A 15,384-nucleotide genomic window follows, 5' to 3' on the forward strand; every position below is an offset into this window, starting at 1 on the left:
CTGGGCGGTAGTGATAAGTTACCTCAGTGTAATTTTAATGATTTTTGCGCTTAATTCTGCTGCAGTCGTTTTTAACGTGATAAACGAATATGGATCGTCTGTTTATGGTTGTACGCACTTAAACAGATTTCACACCTGGCCATTCCTTGTTGGATCCGCAATCAATGCCACCGGACAAGGCATGATGCTTGTTTTGTTCATTTATCCCTTAAAGATAGCCAAGAACAAGTCTCAAACCGGTACAGGGTTTCGTCTGCTCAAACGTTCCCTTGTGATAACAGTGATGTGCATTATAAGTGACGCTGTCACCGGTGTTGTCAACGCGTTTGTGCCGTTTTCCTTTTACCGAACACCCTTCATTGCGTACGGCCCAACAACTGCTTTGAATTTAATCGGAGTGATGCTGACGTTTGACACGTGGAAGGAAATCATTATGAACCCATTGTATGGAGGCAGGCCACTGCAGCGCGGCGGGGCTTTTAGCAGGTCCCAAACACGTGACTCATAAGCGCGCACTTGGTCAATTTAGTTCGTCTTTCTGAGGCACCCAATAAGAAAATTTACTGTTTTTGTATATTATGTATTCGTTTTCGAACAACACACCCGATTTTACAAAAAATATCGTCTATTTGCAAAACTGATTATGTATGATGTATTGCTGCGATGTTTGGGGTATAATTGCATCACAAAACGTAATATCTATTTCCTGTTGCTTTTGTACATGACTGCGCAAGACTGAGAAGAAATACAACACACACGAGTCACCAAAAGGCAGCATCATTCCCCTGTTGCGTGTGTGGAAGCAAGTGGTTGCTGACTGGTTTCCTTTTTAGTGTCTGCTTGACCTGCCATGACTTCAATCAAAAAGTCCCTTTAGAAAAGCGAGTAAATCCATGCGTTAGTTTAATTGATGTTTGGATCCAAATATAAACATGACATTTGGCGGCCAATGCAATTGAAGGGAAAATTGGAATGGATTGAAATGAATGTCGTCACTTTTACATGACCCAAAAATATATTTCCAGGCACCTACGAAGCACCTGTTCAAGTGTTGGTGACATAGTGATAGTATTATTGGACACTCTCTCACAAACAAACACTACAGAGTGTAAAACAAACTCGAAAGCGCATCGTATTTGTCGCGTAATCACTACGCATGTGTAATACGGGTAAGTTTTGTCATCTGAAAAGGCTTAGTCAGCCGGAAGCAACTGGCTTGTAATAAAAATAAATAATATCATTAGTGTTGTTTCTTGGTGACGAGCAAATAGAGAGCTCAAAAGGTTTGTTGTTGTTGTTTTGCGGCCTGCACGTATTGAATGGAAACAGTGCTCATATGAAAGCTTCCTATTTGAATTTAAATACAATATTAGATCTATTCTATTTAGAGAGGAACTCGCCTCATCTCAGTGCGGTGAAATAAAGGTAATATTATAAAACTCAAGCAAGGCTGTATGAGTATTGTATATATATAGGACCCAGTGAATGGTGTAGGTTATCACTTAACTGGGAAGGTTGCCATGAGGTCAATGAAGAGAGAAATATAGACAAGTTGTTTTCACAAGAAGTTTGTGTCGTCACGCATGTTATAAGGTCAAAGGATTAGCGCATAGAAATCATCAGCATAAAGTTAGTCAAACTTTCCTCGCCTCGGCAACGCATCAGCTATCAAGAACGGTAAATTAATTAAGCCTCCCTAACCAACAGCCGTAGAAAAAGGTAAATGTTTCAAATACATTTGTTAGATGTGTATTGCGTGTCATCCGTTTGTGATCAAAACCACGTAGCACGACATGCCAAAAATCACGTCGCAAAAATGACGCGAGAATAACCGACAAAAGTGAAAGAAAGGAGTGAGTAAATGTAATCATGGGGCGGTTGCGGTTTAGCTGCGACGAAACAGCGGGAAACAAAATTTGTCATCTGGGAAAGCCCTGGCGCACAGTTGCGTTTACGTCACTGAGAATCGTATATGAGCCAGTCCATTGTCACTTGACGCGTTGCTGGGACAGGAGATTTTGCGCCAGAACTGCTTGATTGTTTTAAGTAAAATGATTGTTTGATGCATTAGTTAGGACACTGATACAGAAAGGCTACATCGAGCAGGTACCCTAAACCGTTTAAGTTGGTGAATAAATAGGTATTTCGAAAAGCTAAAGTATGACAAACGTAAATTAATCATAGTGGTTGATTTTCTGATAGTCGTGGATTAAGTTTTTACCAAATGCCAAACTAGTTCTGGGTACGGAACATGGGTCTAAACAACGGAGATTCCTTGAATGAGGTGAATAAGACATATTGGTAACGAGTAGCTAATCAAAAACTTGAACGTATGATCAGTAAACAAACAGTAAAGTCATTTTTTGTGAAACATTTTTTCGAAATAGTAACTTTTTTTGCAACCTAGCTTTTAAACTGGTAGACACGCAGATTTCCACTTTGTGGCACCTTTCGGTCAACGTTAATCCGTTGGGTACCACAGGTAACAGCTCACAATGATTATGGCTGTTTTACACAAACATTTTGGAATGTTTTTGATTTCCTTTAAACCTATTTTATTAATATTGGTGTGTTGTAGTTTGTAAAGCATACAATTCATCTTTAGTATTTTTTAACGCAGCACGAACAGATGCGCAAATGTGTCCTGAGCGTAAAAGTCGTCGGATTTCGAAACATTTCATTGCACTTTATTCATGACAAAGGTAACTTTACTTTTTTTCCATAGCTTTTGTTGCAATACTTTTAAGTTTAGTGCAACAAAACTGCATATATTCCGAATGACTGCCGAATGTTTAAAAAACGCTAGCAAACTAAACAGTAGTAGCACCGTTTATGTTTCGTACATTAACTACACGTTTGTAATTTGCATCGTCCATCGTCTTTTGTGGGACGAAATACAGGACCTTACCCGTTTGTTTAGTTAGAATTGCGGAAAAAAACGTGCTATGTGACATCACCAAACTACTAAATCGTTACACAGCGTTATGACCTGTAGTTGCGGTCCAAAATTAGCCATTCGCTATTTTTCCATCTCTGTGCAGTACTGGACACGCCTGACCCTTACGTCGTCGTGAAATGCCCCTGGTTGAAGAAAAAGTACCGAACCATAACAAAAACCAACCAGATAACAGCTGAGGTTGAGGAAACGTTTCGGTTTATTATACCCGAGGACAAGCTGAACTCCAAACAACCAATCAAGGTTCGAAATTATTTCGTAAAAAGATTTTTCTCAACTAGAAACGAAAACACGCTCGGTGTTGCACGTTAGATCAAAGTATGCGACGATGACGGGAAATTCTCGTCCGATGACACAATTGGGAAAGTTAAATTCGATGCAGCGAGTGTCAAGATTGACGAACGCATCCAAATGACGTTTAACCTCGAAGAGGTAAAACAGTTTTTATTATCAGTATTTGCATGAGAGCACGCAGAAGAAAACTGAACAAAATAGCATTAAACCAAACTCGATAAAATAAGTGCGAATTGCGTGACACTAGATTATACACCACAAGGTCTTTTTACTTAAGTTTGTGTACAAACTATGCTTTTGTTTTCTCCAGAACCGAGGCCAAGTCGTTGTGGAATTTTCCAAGCATACACAGTAAGTTTTAAGTTTGCCGTTTCAAAGCACGACACTAGTTAGTTTTTTTATACCTCTGTTTATTGTTTAAAGTTCGTCTCTTTCCTATTTAACATGATAAAAAATTTTAAGTCGTCTGTCTGTTTCAAGTTTTTACGACATATATATTTCGCCTGTCTGTGCAGGCATCATCGGTATCGCTAAAAAACAACACAACAACGCAGTTTTGTGCTAATCCGTTACTGAGTCTCTGTCAGCCATAGAGACGATACAGGCAATTTCAAGAAATCAAACTCTCATCTTTCCTATTTAATTTAGATATAAACCGGAATTTCGGATTTCGGAGGATCTTTGCGAGGAAGAAAAGTCTTTCTTGAAACTCCGAATTCCTAAAGTCAAAACAGCTTTGGAACAATTGCTTGGCAATCAGTCTCCTGCCTTCACAACAGAGCAGGTTCAAACAATCCACATTAAATCGTTTTTCTAGCCTTTCAAGTCAAGTAAATACTATAGTCTCTTGTCGCCAACGTATGTTTGTTACAGAAGCTTTGACTCAAAACCTTTCGTGTATTTCGTGTTTCGCAGACGCCTATAATATCTATGGCTGGTTCTGGAGGGGGATACAGGGCAGTGATCGGCATGAGTGGAGGAATGGCCGCACTTAAAGACGCCGGCCTGTTGGATGCTCTTGCCTACACTAGTGGCCTTTCCGGATCCTCGTGGTGAGGATTTGCATCGCTTTTGATCGTTTTTGTTATTCTTTGATTAGCGCAATGTAGATAACATTTGATGTTGTTGAACATAAGCATAAACACAACAACCAGGTAATGTGAACTTGCCCTATTTGCTATCTTGTCACAAGCGATCGAAATGCTGCACAGGATTAGTCATGAAAGCGACAAGATCCAAACGTATGTTGTTCATACATTTACAGGTACTTGTGCAGCGCGTATGCCAACGATGGAGTTAGGAACGAGAAACAGGAAAAATATCACCAGTGGCTAAAAGAGAGAATGACTCACGACGTATACAACCGTCTACTGGATCTACAGTTCTGGAATAAGTTTAAGTAAACGGCATTGGATGTTTATACATTGCCGTATTGGTTCATATATTTGTACGTATATACCAGTAGTACTTGCTGGTGCACTGTTTTGAACAGACTGGCTGAAAGAAAAAAACGCACGAACAGGTAATCACCGTTGGTCACTTTGGTGCGTGTAGTGGCTCAAAAACCCCAGCCTCAATTAAAACCGTGGTTGATAGAGTCAAACCTTTCGATGTGGCATTGTTCAGAGGTGACCTCTTCGTGCGTTTTTTCTTTCTTGTTTTAGTGCCGGTAACGCATTTTACTATGTCACGTCATTTGCAGCACCTGATGAAGCGAGATTAAGCTCGCAAAAGCTCATACAAATAGAGTTGTTTAACAGTAAGGTTGTTCAAAACAGTGCACCAGCATGTAGTATAGTTAGAGACCAAATACTGACACGGCGGATTGAAGAAATTGAATTATATAGCTACTTGTAATCAAGATATATGCTGGTGATCATGTCAATTGATTGCTGGTGACGTGAAGTCCCGATAAAATTTGCAACGTGTTTCTACAGAAAGCGTTACAAGTCATTGAAAAAAGCTCACGATCAGCCGACCGGATTCGTCGACTTTTTTGGTTATGCCGTTGGCGACAAGTTATTGGGAGACGTAAGATTTTTATTCCATCCATGTTTTGCTGATAACCGTTGACCATTTCTTTCTTTTAAACCTTGCTGAGTTGCCTCAAATTTTGTTTGTCGCGTACATAATATGTACGCTTGCATCTGTACAAACGTATTTTTATCGGTTTGCAGAAAATGAACATTACAATGTCGCAACTGGCAAAGGATATTGTCACAACTGCAGACGTGCCATATCCTATATTAACTTCAGTGCACGCAAAAGACACCGTGCCTGCAAGTGAATTTTACGGTAGTGAACATTTTTGTCTTTATGGGCCTTCAAACAATTATAGCATTCGTCAATATTCCTTTTGAAACAGTTCATGTCGAAAATTCACCGCTTGAGATTTCTATGCCGAGGTACGGACTGAGCTTCTCACCCAAGTACTTTGGCTCCCACTTCGAGGAAGGGATCGTGACCAGGGAATGCCCTGAGTTTCCCCTTCATTATTACATTGGAAGTTGCGGGTGTGCGTTTTCGGTTCTTCTCAGAACAATGGTCGACTTTGGTTCGGAGGAAAGCCAAGAGTTCGTGCACTTAATTGGTGAGATATTTCTGTTGAAACATAAAAATATAAAATTGCTGTTGCCAACAGGCGTATTGTAATTTAATTAATCTGTTCTTCTGGCACAAATAAACGTACATTTTATTACCAAGAAGGAACAGATTAATTAACCTATAAAAATATAAATTTCCTGCAAAATTAAAAAGAAATTACTCCCTCGTTTCTGAAACACTTGTTTTCCTTCGTTTGGTTGAGACTTTTTGAACCTTTCTGTGTGTTTGGAATGTTCCTCTGCTTGTGGAAAATCTGTATTCGTTTGTTTTTTGCAGATGAGCTCAAACACCACGGCCCAATGTCGCCTGCTATGGAAATAGTAAGTTTCGTTATATTTGGTAAAAATTCGATAGGAGCCAAATGAGCCGCTTGTAGCGCCTGGGGGGATAAGGACAGAATTACAGTTTCTCATAAGTATTGGTCAAGCACGCGACCCATATACCAAACACAAAACCTTATCGGGATTCGTGCCCAGGATATCATGGGTTTAAATTCCGGCGTGGTTAAAAGAAACTAAATAAATAAATAGTACCTTTACCTGGGCGGGTGATTGGCAGCATTGTTCAAGCACTCGACCCATATACAAAGAAGAAAACCTGATCGTGATTCGTGCCCAGCATGTCCTGGTTGCAAACACCGGTGTGGTAAAAAAGTGCTCAAAATCTTAGTATTGTTAAAATTTCAGTAACTTTTTCACAAAGCAAGTCAATTTGTGTTGTCCAGGCTTCGGAGAATCGAAGAAGGGTGAAACCGGTCATGATCAGACAACAATCAACAATTGACGAAGATGCGGTGTCGCTTCTTCCATTTGGAATAATGGAAAAATTAAGGTTAGAAATAATTTATGTAAAATGGAAATACTCTTTTAGTTAGTTAGTTGATATTAAGTTGAGAAATTGTCGATGGCTCAGCGGCTGTCGTGCTGCATGGTGTCTTAGGGGACGGGTCAGACCCTTAATGCAGCAGTCAGGGTCTTTAACGTTACAACCGTTACAACGCAGAGGCATGGAATTCTTTAAAGATCGAAACTATCTTATTGAACGTACGGCTGAAGTGAACAGCTGTGTCTACAACTACCATCCAATACCAACTGTTTACCCAAAGAAACGGGATTTAGAAGAAAACTCAGGTGTGAAATTTAAATCGCCGGGTTGGCTGTTCGTCTGTTCGTTCTTCTTCTTACCCTGGTTTGGCGCTCTTTAAAAAAACTATTTTTTTTATTTTCTAAAATACACAAGCTTTCGCGAGTACCTCTCGCTTCATTTGGTGTAAGTTAAGGATCCGACACATATATATATGTTTCATAATTTGATAAATAAAAATATGTCTTTAACAGACTTCCAGAACGAAATCTTGAAGCGAATGGGGCACAGAAAACCCAAAGTGATTGAAACGGATGAGAAGACCTTGTCTATATTGGACGCCGGTGCGTTTCTTTAAAATATACGACAAAACAGTACTTTTTTTTCTGAAGCGTGTTTGCTCAGGTTTTATGTTGCCCGAGGTCGGATGATTCCGTTGTGGAAATTAGATAAAAATCTACAAAATAAAAATAAACACAACAATGTGCAGGGAAAATTACATCAGCTGATATTATCTTGCCAAAATCCCAGAATAGACTTTGTCTAAACACCTTCAATTTGATTTAATAAGTAATACCGCCCCTTAGTAGACGTCAAATCGACGTCACAAATTTTGGAAAAAGGAAACGATTTCGAATAACAAGTGGCCATCACCCTAAACTAAAGGATTATAGTCGAAAAAGTGGCCCAGTGCTCATCTTACAAAAAAACTTTTGGCCATGCTACTTATAGTGGATTGTATCTTATTACGATATGATATTTTTCATTCTGAAAGGTTATAAAACGATACAATAGCGAAAAGAGCGAAATTGAACCGCATAATACAAATAAAGAGTTCTGTTTCAACGTACTGTTATTGACGAATGGAATTTTTGCAGGAGTTGTTAAGAATGTGGCCGTTGAGAGCTTCCTGCGGGAATCAAGGAGATCTGATATTATTATCGTTTTCGACATGAACCACTACCTCAACGACGATTATTATAATTACATGGTCAGTAAACATTTCTAATGCCGTTATATCTCTGCAACCGACATTGGTTCAAAACATTGGATCTTGTTTTACCAACATTGTTTTCAAAAGCCCAGAATTGACTGTTGAACTAAGAACATTTCTTTATAGTTGTCATATAATAATCGCATCATCATAAACGTTACTTGCTGCAGCCAATCCTCCAATCAGCGGAGCACGCGTGGCGTGACGGTCTTCCTTTTCCACCAATCAACGTCAAGGAACTGGTTAACGCGCCGCCCAGAGAATTCTTGGTGTTTGAAGGTGACACCGACGACTGCCCGACTGTCCTATGGTTTACACTGTGCAACAAAACCTTCAAGAACCTGAAAGACTATGAACCAAACATTCCATTCGACGGTACGTTTGCGGTCACGTGCGCCATAGATAATTTAGTGGCGTGAAGTTAGGGCGAAATCAAATTAAATGGCTACCTCTTCGAGAGCTGCAGACAAGGTGTACAAACTGTTTCGATCCGTAACAGTAATTCATGGGCACTAGCAGTTGGGTACCAAACGTATCGACGTGGACCAAAAGGTACCACAAATTTGAAATCTGCGTGACTGCTAGTGTAAAAGCTAGCCAGTGCCATAGTCAACAGCTGCACGGATGTGACCTTATAGGTCCAAACAGTGTGTACACCCTATATCTGCAGCTCTCAATGAATATTATGGCTCTGTTTACAAATAGCTGTTTCTATGTTCTCACCTGTTTTGCAGAATCGATGAATGATGGGAGGCCCTTCAACGATTTTCCGGTGTACAGCAAAGGCGGCAACTACAGCACGTACAAGTTCAACAACAGCGAACTTGAGTTCGAACAACTCCACCAACTCATGTATCACAACGTGATTTCACATATACCGGTGGGAATTTCATAAATGTTGCGACCAAAGAAACATTATGCTGTGATTTATAACAAATAAATCGATAGTCCTTTAAGTTTATGTAACTAAAATCTTTTTCAAAACATCTAGCACGTAGAAAACTACATAACAGCAAACTAATGATCTTGTCGTTGCAGGAAATCAAAGAGCAGATCATGAAAGCTGTGATTAGACGAAAACGTAAAGGAGGTGTTGTCTGATCTAAATTTATTGTGTTCTTTTTCGCATAAGTTCTGTTTTTGCAAATAGTTTTTTATTCGCTTAAATTCATGGCTTATCATTTCGTTTTCTTGCCGACGAATCAGATTGTCTTTTATACAATATAGCTATGACACAGTGCGTGGTGTTTTTGTTCTGGTTAGAGCTTTGATAAAATTTTGATAATATTACTCTGAAGTGAAAACAATTACAGCTCAGCAAGAAGACGAAAACAGAATAGTAAATGCTGTGGTAAGTGGCTATGTAAATGATTGTAAGCAACAAAATTATGAAACAATCGTCATGGCAAATTACATACTGGACAAATGTTATAACCTCCATCTTAAAAGTATTTCACCCTTAAACTGTTTTTGTGGGGTTTTGAGGTGAGTTCACTCGCATGCAAAGATATATTAACATTAATTCAACATTTTCTCCCGCGCTACAAAATTTAGTGCAAATATTTGCAGCATCCAACCTGTTGCAAGTTAGTAAAGCTTGCAACACTAATATTACATATTTCAATTTTTTAACTATTTTTTCTCGTGTACACCGTCTCTTTCTTTTTTATGTTGTATAAACTTTACTAGTTCACACAAGGCAATTGTATGTGGACATCAGTTAACAGCAAAATCTCTTGCATTTTTGTCTTCGTGAACTTTTTCTTGCATTTGTATATGGATGGAATGGATCAATTCCAAACAGAGTAAAAAAAATTACTTATATTCGAAATACGATAAAAATTTACTTGGGACTTTTGTCTTATGCATTATTTATGACCACAACCAAGCGTACATTTTTTACCAAAGATGGTCAAGCTAATAAACCATTTCATAGTTAACACACACAAAAAACAAAAAACGCTTATAAATAGGAACTTTAAACTTGGCGTGCACCAATGCGGTGTACTAGAACAGTAGTTTTTTTTCCTAATGGTGTTTGTAGCAATTACAAATGTGCAAGCCCAGTGAATAACGCGTATTTTTCTGTCAATTCGGTTCAAACAGACTAATTGATTACTAACACTGCTGGCTTAAACGTCAGCAAAGAAATATTATATTCTCTTATACCGTATGTCACTGTTAACCCCGATGCCATAAGGCATATGACATAAGGCCGTGACGTCAGTCGCAATAGAAATTCAATATTTAAACACAATTTTTTCCGGTTGATCAATAAATAAAACTAAAATGGTCATTCTTTAAACACCATAGAATGTATTAAGTTTAGACGTACTGATGATGCTAACTTTTTCATTAAGCTTTAGACGTATTATGTATGTGGGAAATGCTGATCTTTTACTCTTGACCCGTCAGATCAGGGCCCACGGGAGAGGGATGCTGCGCATCAGGACCCTAAACAAACTAGGGGGGCCATAAATATCAAAAAAAGGCCAAGGAACACCACTTTTGCCCCAAAACTAAGAGATTTCTGTTGTAAATGTTGGGTCCCACCTATAATTTCATGAGTTATCAAAAAGTAAGGACCCTGCACCGGCACAAATTTATCTTTCAATGGCCCTGCGTCAGGTCACGCAAGAAAGACGATAGCACGGTTGCTTGCGACAAGCTGTGTTGCAGGCGACCATTAATTCTGTTGCAAAACTCACCAGTTGTTAGTGTGTACGCACGTGTACGGATTATGTGCAATTCTCGCCAACCGGGGTCATTTATATTTTACAACCGTTTATCCGAATGTCGATAAAACGCGTCAGAAATTTGAACCTAAAGCGCTTGGGATGCAGAGACAGAGAAGTAAATTAACTACTGTGTGTATTAAACTTCTTGTCGCAGAGCTAATAACAAATATGAGCATTAAAAGAATGATGTAGCACTATAAATCAGAAATTGTGTTTGGGTTATATGGGCGAAAAGCAGGTAAAGCGTTTCGAGGTATGGTCAGATTATTAGAAAGTCAATAAAATATCAGAATTAGTTTGGGAAATAAGCAACAGAAATAAATATGTTTAGTTTTGTTGTTGAAATAACGTTGGTGAATTGGACTCCTCCATACCATTGTTTCTAATATTCCTTGTTCGTCGTTGTTTTTTCAGGGAAAAAGGTTCTTTATTTTACATTGCACATTGTAATTGAATCTCTTGTGGTCGTAGATTGGACCATGACAAACAACACTACAACGTTCGAAGATTTTCCGAAGCTTTTGCGCCAATCAATCCAGTGGACGTTGGCAGGAATTATGTACTTAGTTATTACATACCTCCTTCTAGTCTCAAGTGTGTTCCAAACCTGCTCAACGAATCTTCGCCTTAGACGAAGCAATAGAATATGCACCCTTTCGATCCTCTTGATGTCTATATCCTTACTCCAAACGACCTTGCTCATGATCTTGAACAATCTCAACGACGACCTGTGCACGTGGATTTCCAATATACAAATAGTCGCGGCCAGTGCATCGCTTTACTGTGTATACCTGTCTTTGTGGGTACGACAAGATGAGGTTTACAAAGAAGTTCACATTAACGCACAGTGGGTAAGGCATGCACGGATTTGCAGCAGGATCGTCATAGTGGGTCTCACTTCCTGTTTTGCATTGCAAGCAATCGCAACCTTCTTGACAAAAGACAAATATGTCCCGGGCAAACCATGTATCAGATCCACGACAACGGCAAACTTTTCCATGGCGTTTAACATTGGTATGACCGTGTTTCAGCTTGCGCTTCTTGCTTTGCATATTCTTCCGCTCACGAACTACTTTTCTCACATCACTGGCATCAGGGATGTTTACAAACGTTGCGCGCGCTCTGCTGCCATCTGCTTTCTTACGGATATTTCAAAGGTTTTGTTGTTGGCGAATGCAACAAGAGCTTTGCGCAATTACGACTGGTTAACACGTGGTATTTTTTCTCTTGTTATTCAATTTTTTTTCACGATCAACATCCTTGCGCTGATCTGTTCCTTTCCCGACTACAAGAAGCGCTTCTTTCCCTTCGGGATGATCGACATTTGTGGATCGACCAAAGTAAATTCGATCGAATCTTGCCCCATGGACGAAAACTTCGTTCCAATACAAGCTTTCAGGGAAACGCATGAAAACGTGGCAACCGTTTCTCAGCAGAGCAACGGAGAGTGTTCCAGTGGTTCGAATAATCTGAATATTCCAGGTGACACAATGCAAAAGAAAACGTAATGCATCAGACCGTATTTGTGTTTGATTGAGGTGGGCAATAGGCAGCATTGGTCTGGCGTCAGATCCATATACCTTCCGTCTGGGGCCAGTTACCAGTATATCCTGGGTTTAAATCCCGGTGTGGGCTGATTGCGCGGCGAAAAGGAGGGAATACATACGATGAAAATAAACAACAAAATATTTATTTCTGTGGAATTGTTGATTTTAATAGACAAGTGTATTTTGCGATGTGGTCTTCAGCAAAAGGAGGAATTCGCTGTGGCCATGGGATAAAGATTCCCATACCCGTATAATAATAATAGTCACTTATTTTAGTGTAACGCCAAAAGCATATATTTCCTATAGTTGTGACGTGTTGTAACGCTGTATTAATTTCGCCCAACCATCATTCATAATTTATCACGCTTATATTGAACGTTTTTTATTGCAAAGTAGTTTGTTTCCAACATTCACCTTTTTTCTTTTAAAAAGTGCCGTGCACACAGAATGTAACCTGTATTGCAAGTAAATATGTTGATTTTCTTCAAAAGGATAAGTTTGGTACCGCTGCAGTATTTATCGCTTTTGCAATCGTGCAACAATTAGATATAGAAACAATTTTAGTTCCTCTTACCTGATTTACAACTTTCGCTTGAAACTTTGTTTGGTTGTTTACTTAATGACGTCAACAACACACATTTATTGGATCAAATAAAGCAGGGTGGTCCAACCAAATTTTGTCGCGGACATAACAAACCATTAGTTTATGCCGCGGCCCAGTGTCACTATATAAAATCTTGATTGCACGCATATACGAAATTGCGAAACGAAATCTATCTAGTTCTGCCACTTCAAATCTATATTAAACCTGTTTTGCACGTCAATCGTTAATAGAATATTCTTCTTTGTTTTACGCTCATTAGTGTGGCGTTGGCTACCTCGTGTCCAAAGCAAAGAATCGAGGTCAGTAATAAATATGTACATTTATTCCGAAAAGCAACGTCTGGAACTGTTTATTAAGGCAAGTTTTGCGAGATCCTTTCACCTCGTTCATAAGTTTATGAGGCTTTTAGAAAACATCGCAGCACGCGGAAATTAGGTCATAATTCCAGTTGGGCAAATGAATTCGCTGCGGGCTGTGGTTTGATCGTGCTACGCCCACTAGCGGTGTAGAGATGTTTTTTTATAGCAAACTAACGGCCCCAGATGTCACTCAAACAACGAATGACATGTTTCCGCAACAAGCAACATGCCCGATGAAGAAATTTTTCTTTTATTATTTTCTGATTATTGGAGGTGCAGTGTCACACGGTATATGAGGCACTGCACGCGACTCGTCGGCGACGAAAACCATAGATTTTCCGGATTTAACCACTTTCTTGTGTCTTTACGCTTGATAACGTTATATAGCAAATCTCAACCGGGATATAGCCTAAATATACAAACCCTATCCCACCAACTATTGTTCGGTGCCGGTGTATTATTGGCATTCAGCTGAATTCCAAGCGCCTTTTTGTCCGCCAGTCATCAGGTACTTTTTCACCCATATGTAAATGTTCACTGTTTCACTGTTTCTCAGGCAATTACCTCTTATCGTTATTTAGATAAGATACACTTGCTATGTATAAGCAATGGCGATGCAATCAGAGCGAGATACAGAAATAAAATTGATGTTTTTGCTTGCAAATCGGGAGACGAGTAGGAAAGTGTCGCAATACCGGTGAAAGGGCATTTAAAAAATCGCCTTTTTTTATTTGTTTCATTCTATATCAATACAAACCTTTTTGTTCCATTGCCATTGACGCAAAAGAAAATTTTCGACGGGTTCACGAAGCCATTGTTCGAAAGAAGTTCAGTCTTGTTGATATAAGGTATGGCAACGCAATGTAAAGGTTTAATGATAACACTGGCTTTGGTGTTTAAACACAGGTGCAACTTGTTAAGGCTCACAGCACCTTTAGTGTGTTACATCCTATTTTTAACTTCTGCTGTAATCTTAATCAAGCTTCTGTTCTTCAGAGTTGAGCCAAAAATAATCTGTGCGTTTTGACTTTGTTTTCTATGAGTTGTGTTATTACAGTGTTCGGACAGTGAAAAATTTATAAAACGACATGTTGCCACTATCCAGGCCTGAGAAGTCTCACTTACACGCGACGTACAGGTAATGGTTGGAATTACTTGCGTACACGAAAAATTTTTAGTGTCAAAACTATTAAAAAACTGTATCGCCTTCGTTTAATATCCACCACGACACCCAGCATGATTCCAAGACATCACAGTCTGTCAATAAAGTCCTGAGGCAAGCTTGTGTGAGTTGGATTACCAGCACCCATTGTTTTAGCTCCGTTTTGAAATTTGACACTTCTGTTTCTCGCACTGACGCGCGGATACGATGTTTATCCAAAGCGACAATATTCTGTTGTGCTGTTTTATGCGCTTATGGATGTACTGTATGGGTTAAAAAAACGCCGCTAAGAATTTTTGCTCTGCTACATCATGCAACACATATTATGTAGTATTTCCTTCACTAAGATTACCGGTGTTTGTTCCGTACAATAACAGTTTTGGTTGCAAACGAAAATTCTCGAATCTTGCCCCTTAAATCGTAAATTCGAATTACAGAATATTGCATGTGTAGGATTCGCTGTTATTGTACGGATTCGCTCTGGTGCATACATTCTGTAGACGCAACACAGTGGACCATTGTTTCGCGCGCCCCGAGAACAAACATCTCGCATACTCAAAGTCTCAACTTTCTTTTGATACCAGTATAGCTCTTTGTAAGGTGGACGAAAACATTACTGGTTGCGACGGCAGGAAATAAACTGACGATGCCACAACGAAGACTTGTTATAATGGATCAGAGTACGTACAAGTCGCAGCGATGTTGTCTTCGAGCACATCGCGATACAATTCAGGGTTCATGTTTTGTTAAAATGGAAGAGCAGTTAGAAGAGTAATCTGTTTGTAAAAAGTAGCGCAATGTTTAGCAGATGTTGCTTTTTTTACACCAGAATCATGTTTATTCCTTCAGACTCAATGCAGGTAATGGTGCCAGCAGTAATTTGTGTCACCCTATAGTGTTTGCGTTGTCTTATTCAGCTCGGGCTTCAACAAATTCTTGCAAATATATTATTTCTGATGCGGAAGAGCTCCAGAGTCTTTCAAACACATTGTGATTCCAGGGGCAATTGAGAGATAGTAGCGGTTTTGTTACTCAGTTGACTC

General features: G+C 39.3%; 1 protein-coding gene across 1 annotated transcript; it reads left to right on the top strand.

Annotated features, from left to right (window-relative positions):
* The first annotated feature begins 2,203 nt into the window (after positions 1-2,203).
* On the top strand, positions 2,204-9,047 carry LOC145911819 (cytosolic phospholipase A2-like). Its single transcript, XM_082999259.1, has 19 exons — positions 2,204-2,284; positions 2,621-2,702; positions 3,042-3,199; positions 3,269-3,388; positions 3,561-3,601; positions 3,899-4,034; positions 4,166-4,302; positions 4,515-4,649; positions 5,188-5,281; positions 5,428-5,545; positions 5,616-5,840; positions 6,131-6,174; positions 6,579-6,685; positions 6,857-6,984; positions 7,192-7,281; positions 7,816-7,928; positions 8,102-8,306; positions 8,666-8,811; positions 8,970-9,047. Exons 1-19 carry the CDS (start codon positions 2,252-2,254, stop codon positions 9,030-9,032), a joined length of 2,175 nt encoding a protein of 724 aa, XP_082855385.1. The 5' UTR covers positions 2,204-2,251; the 3' UTR covers positions 9,033-9,047.
* The last annotated feature ends 6,337 nt before the right edge of the window (positions 9,048-15,384 follow it).

The sequence above is a fragment of the Ascidia mentula genome, chromosome 1 (assembly GCF_947561715.1).
Source record: "Ascidia mentula chromosome 1, kaAscMent1.1, whole genome shotgun sequence".
Taxonomy (NCBI): domain Eukaryota; kingdom Metazoa; phylum Chordata; class Ascidiacea; order Phlebobranchia; family Ascidiidae; genus Ascidia; species Ascidia mentula.

What these genes read in the sequence shown, in the direction of transcription:
- LOC145911819 (XM_082999259.1), top strand. Translation starts at nt 2,252, where the DNA reads ATGGGTCTAAACAACGGAGATTCCTTGAATGAG. An exon ending in ACGGAGATTCCTTGAATGAG is followed by an intron (nt 2,285 to 2,620) that starts GTGAATAAGACA and finishes TTTTTAACGCAG; the next exon opens with CACGAACAGATGCGCAAATG. An exon ending in GAATTTTCCAAGCATACACA is followed by an intron (nt 3,602 to 3,898) that starts GTAAGTTTTAAG and finishes TATTTAATTTAG; the next exon opens with ATATAAACCGGAATTTCGGA.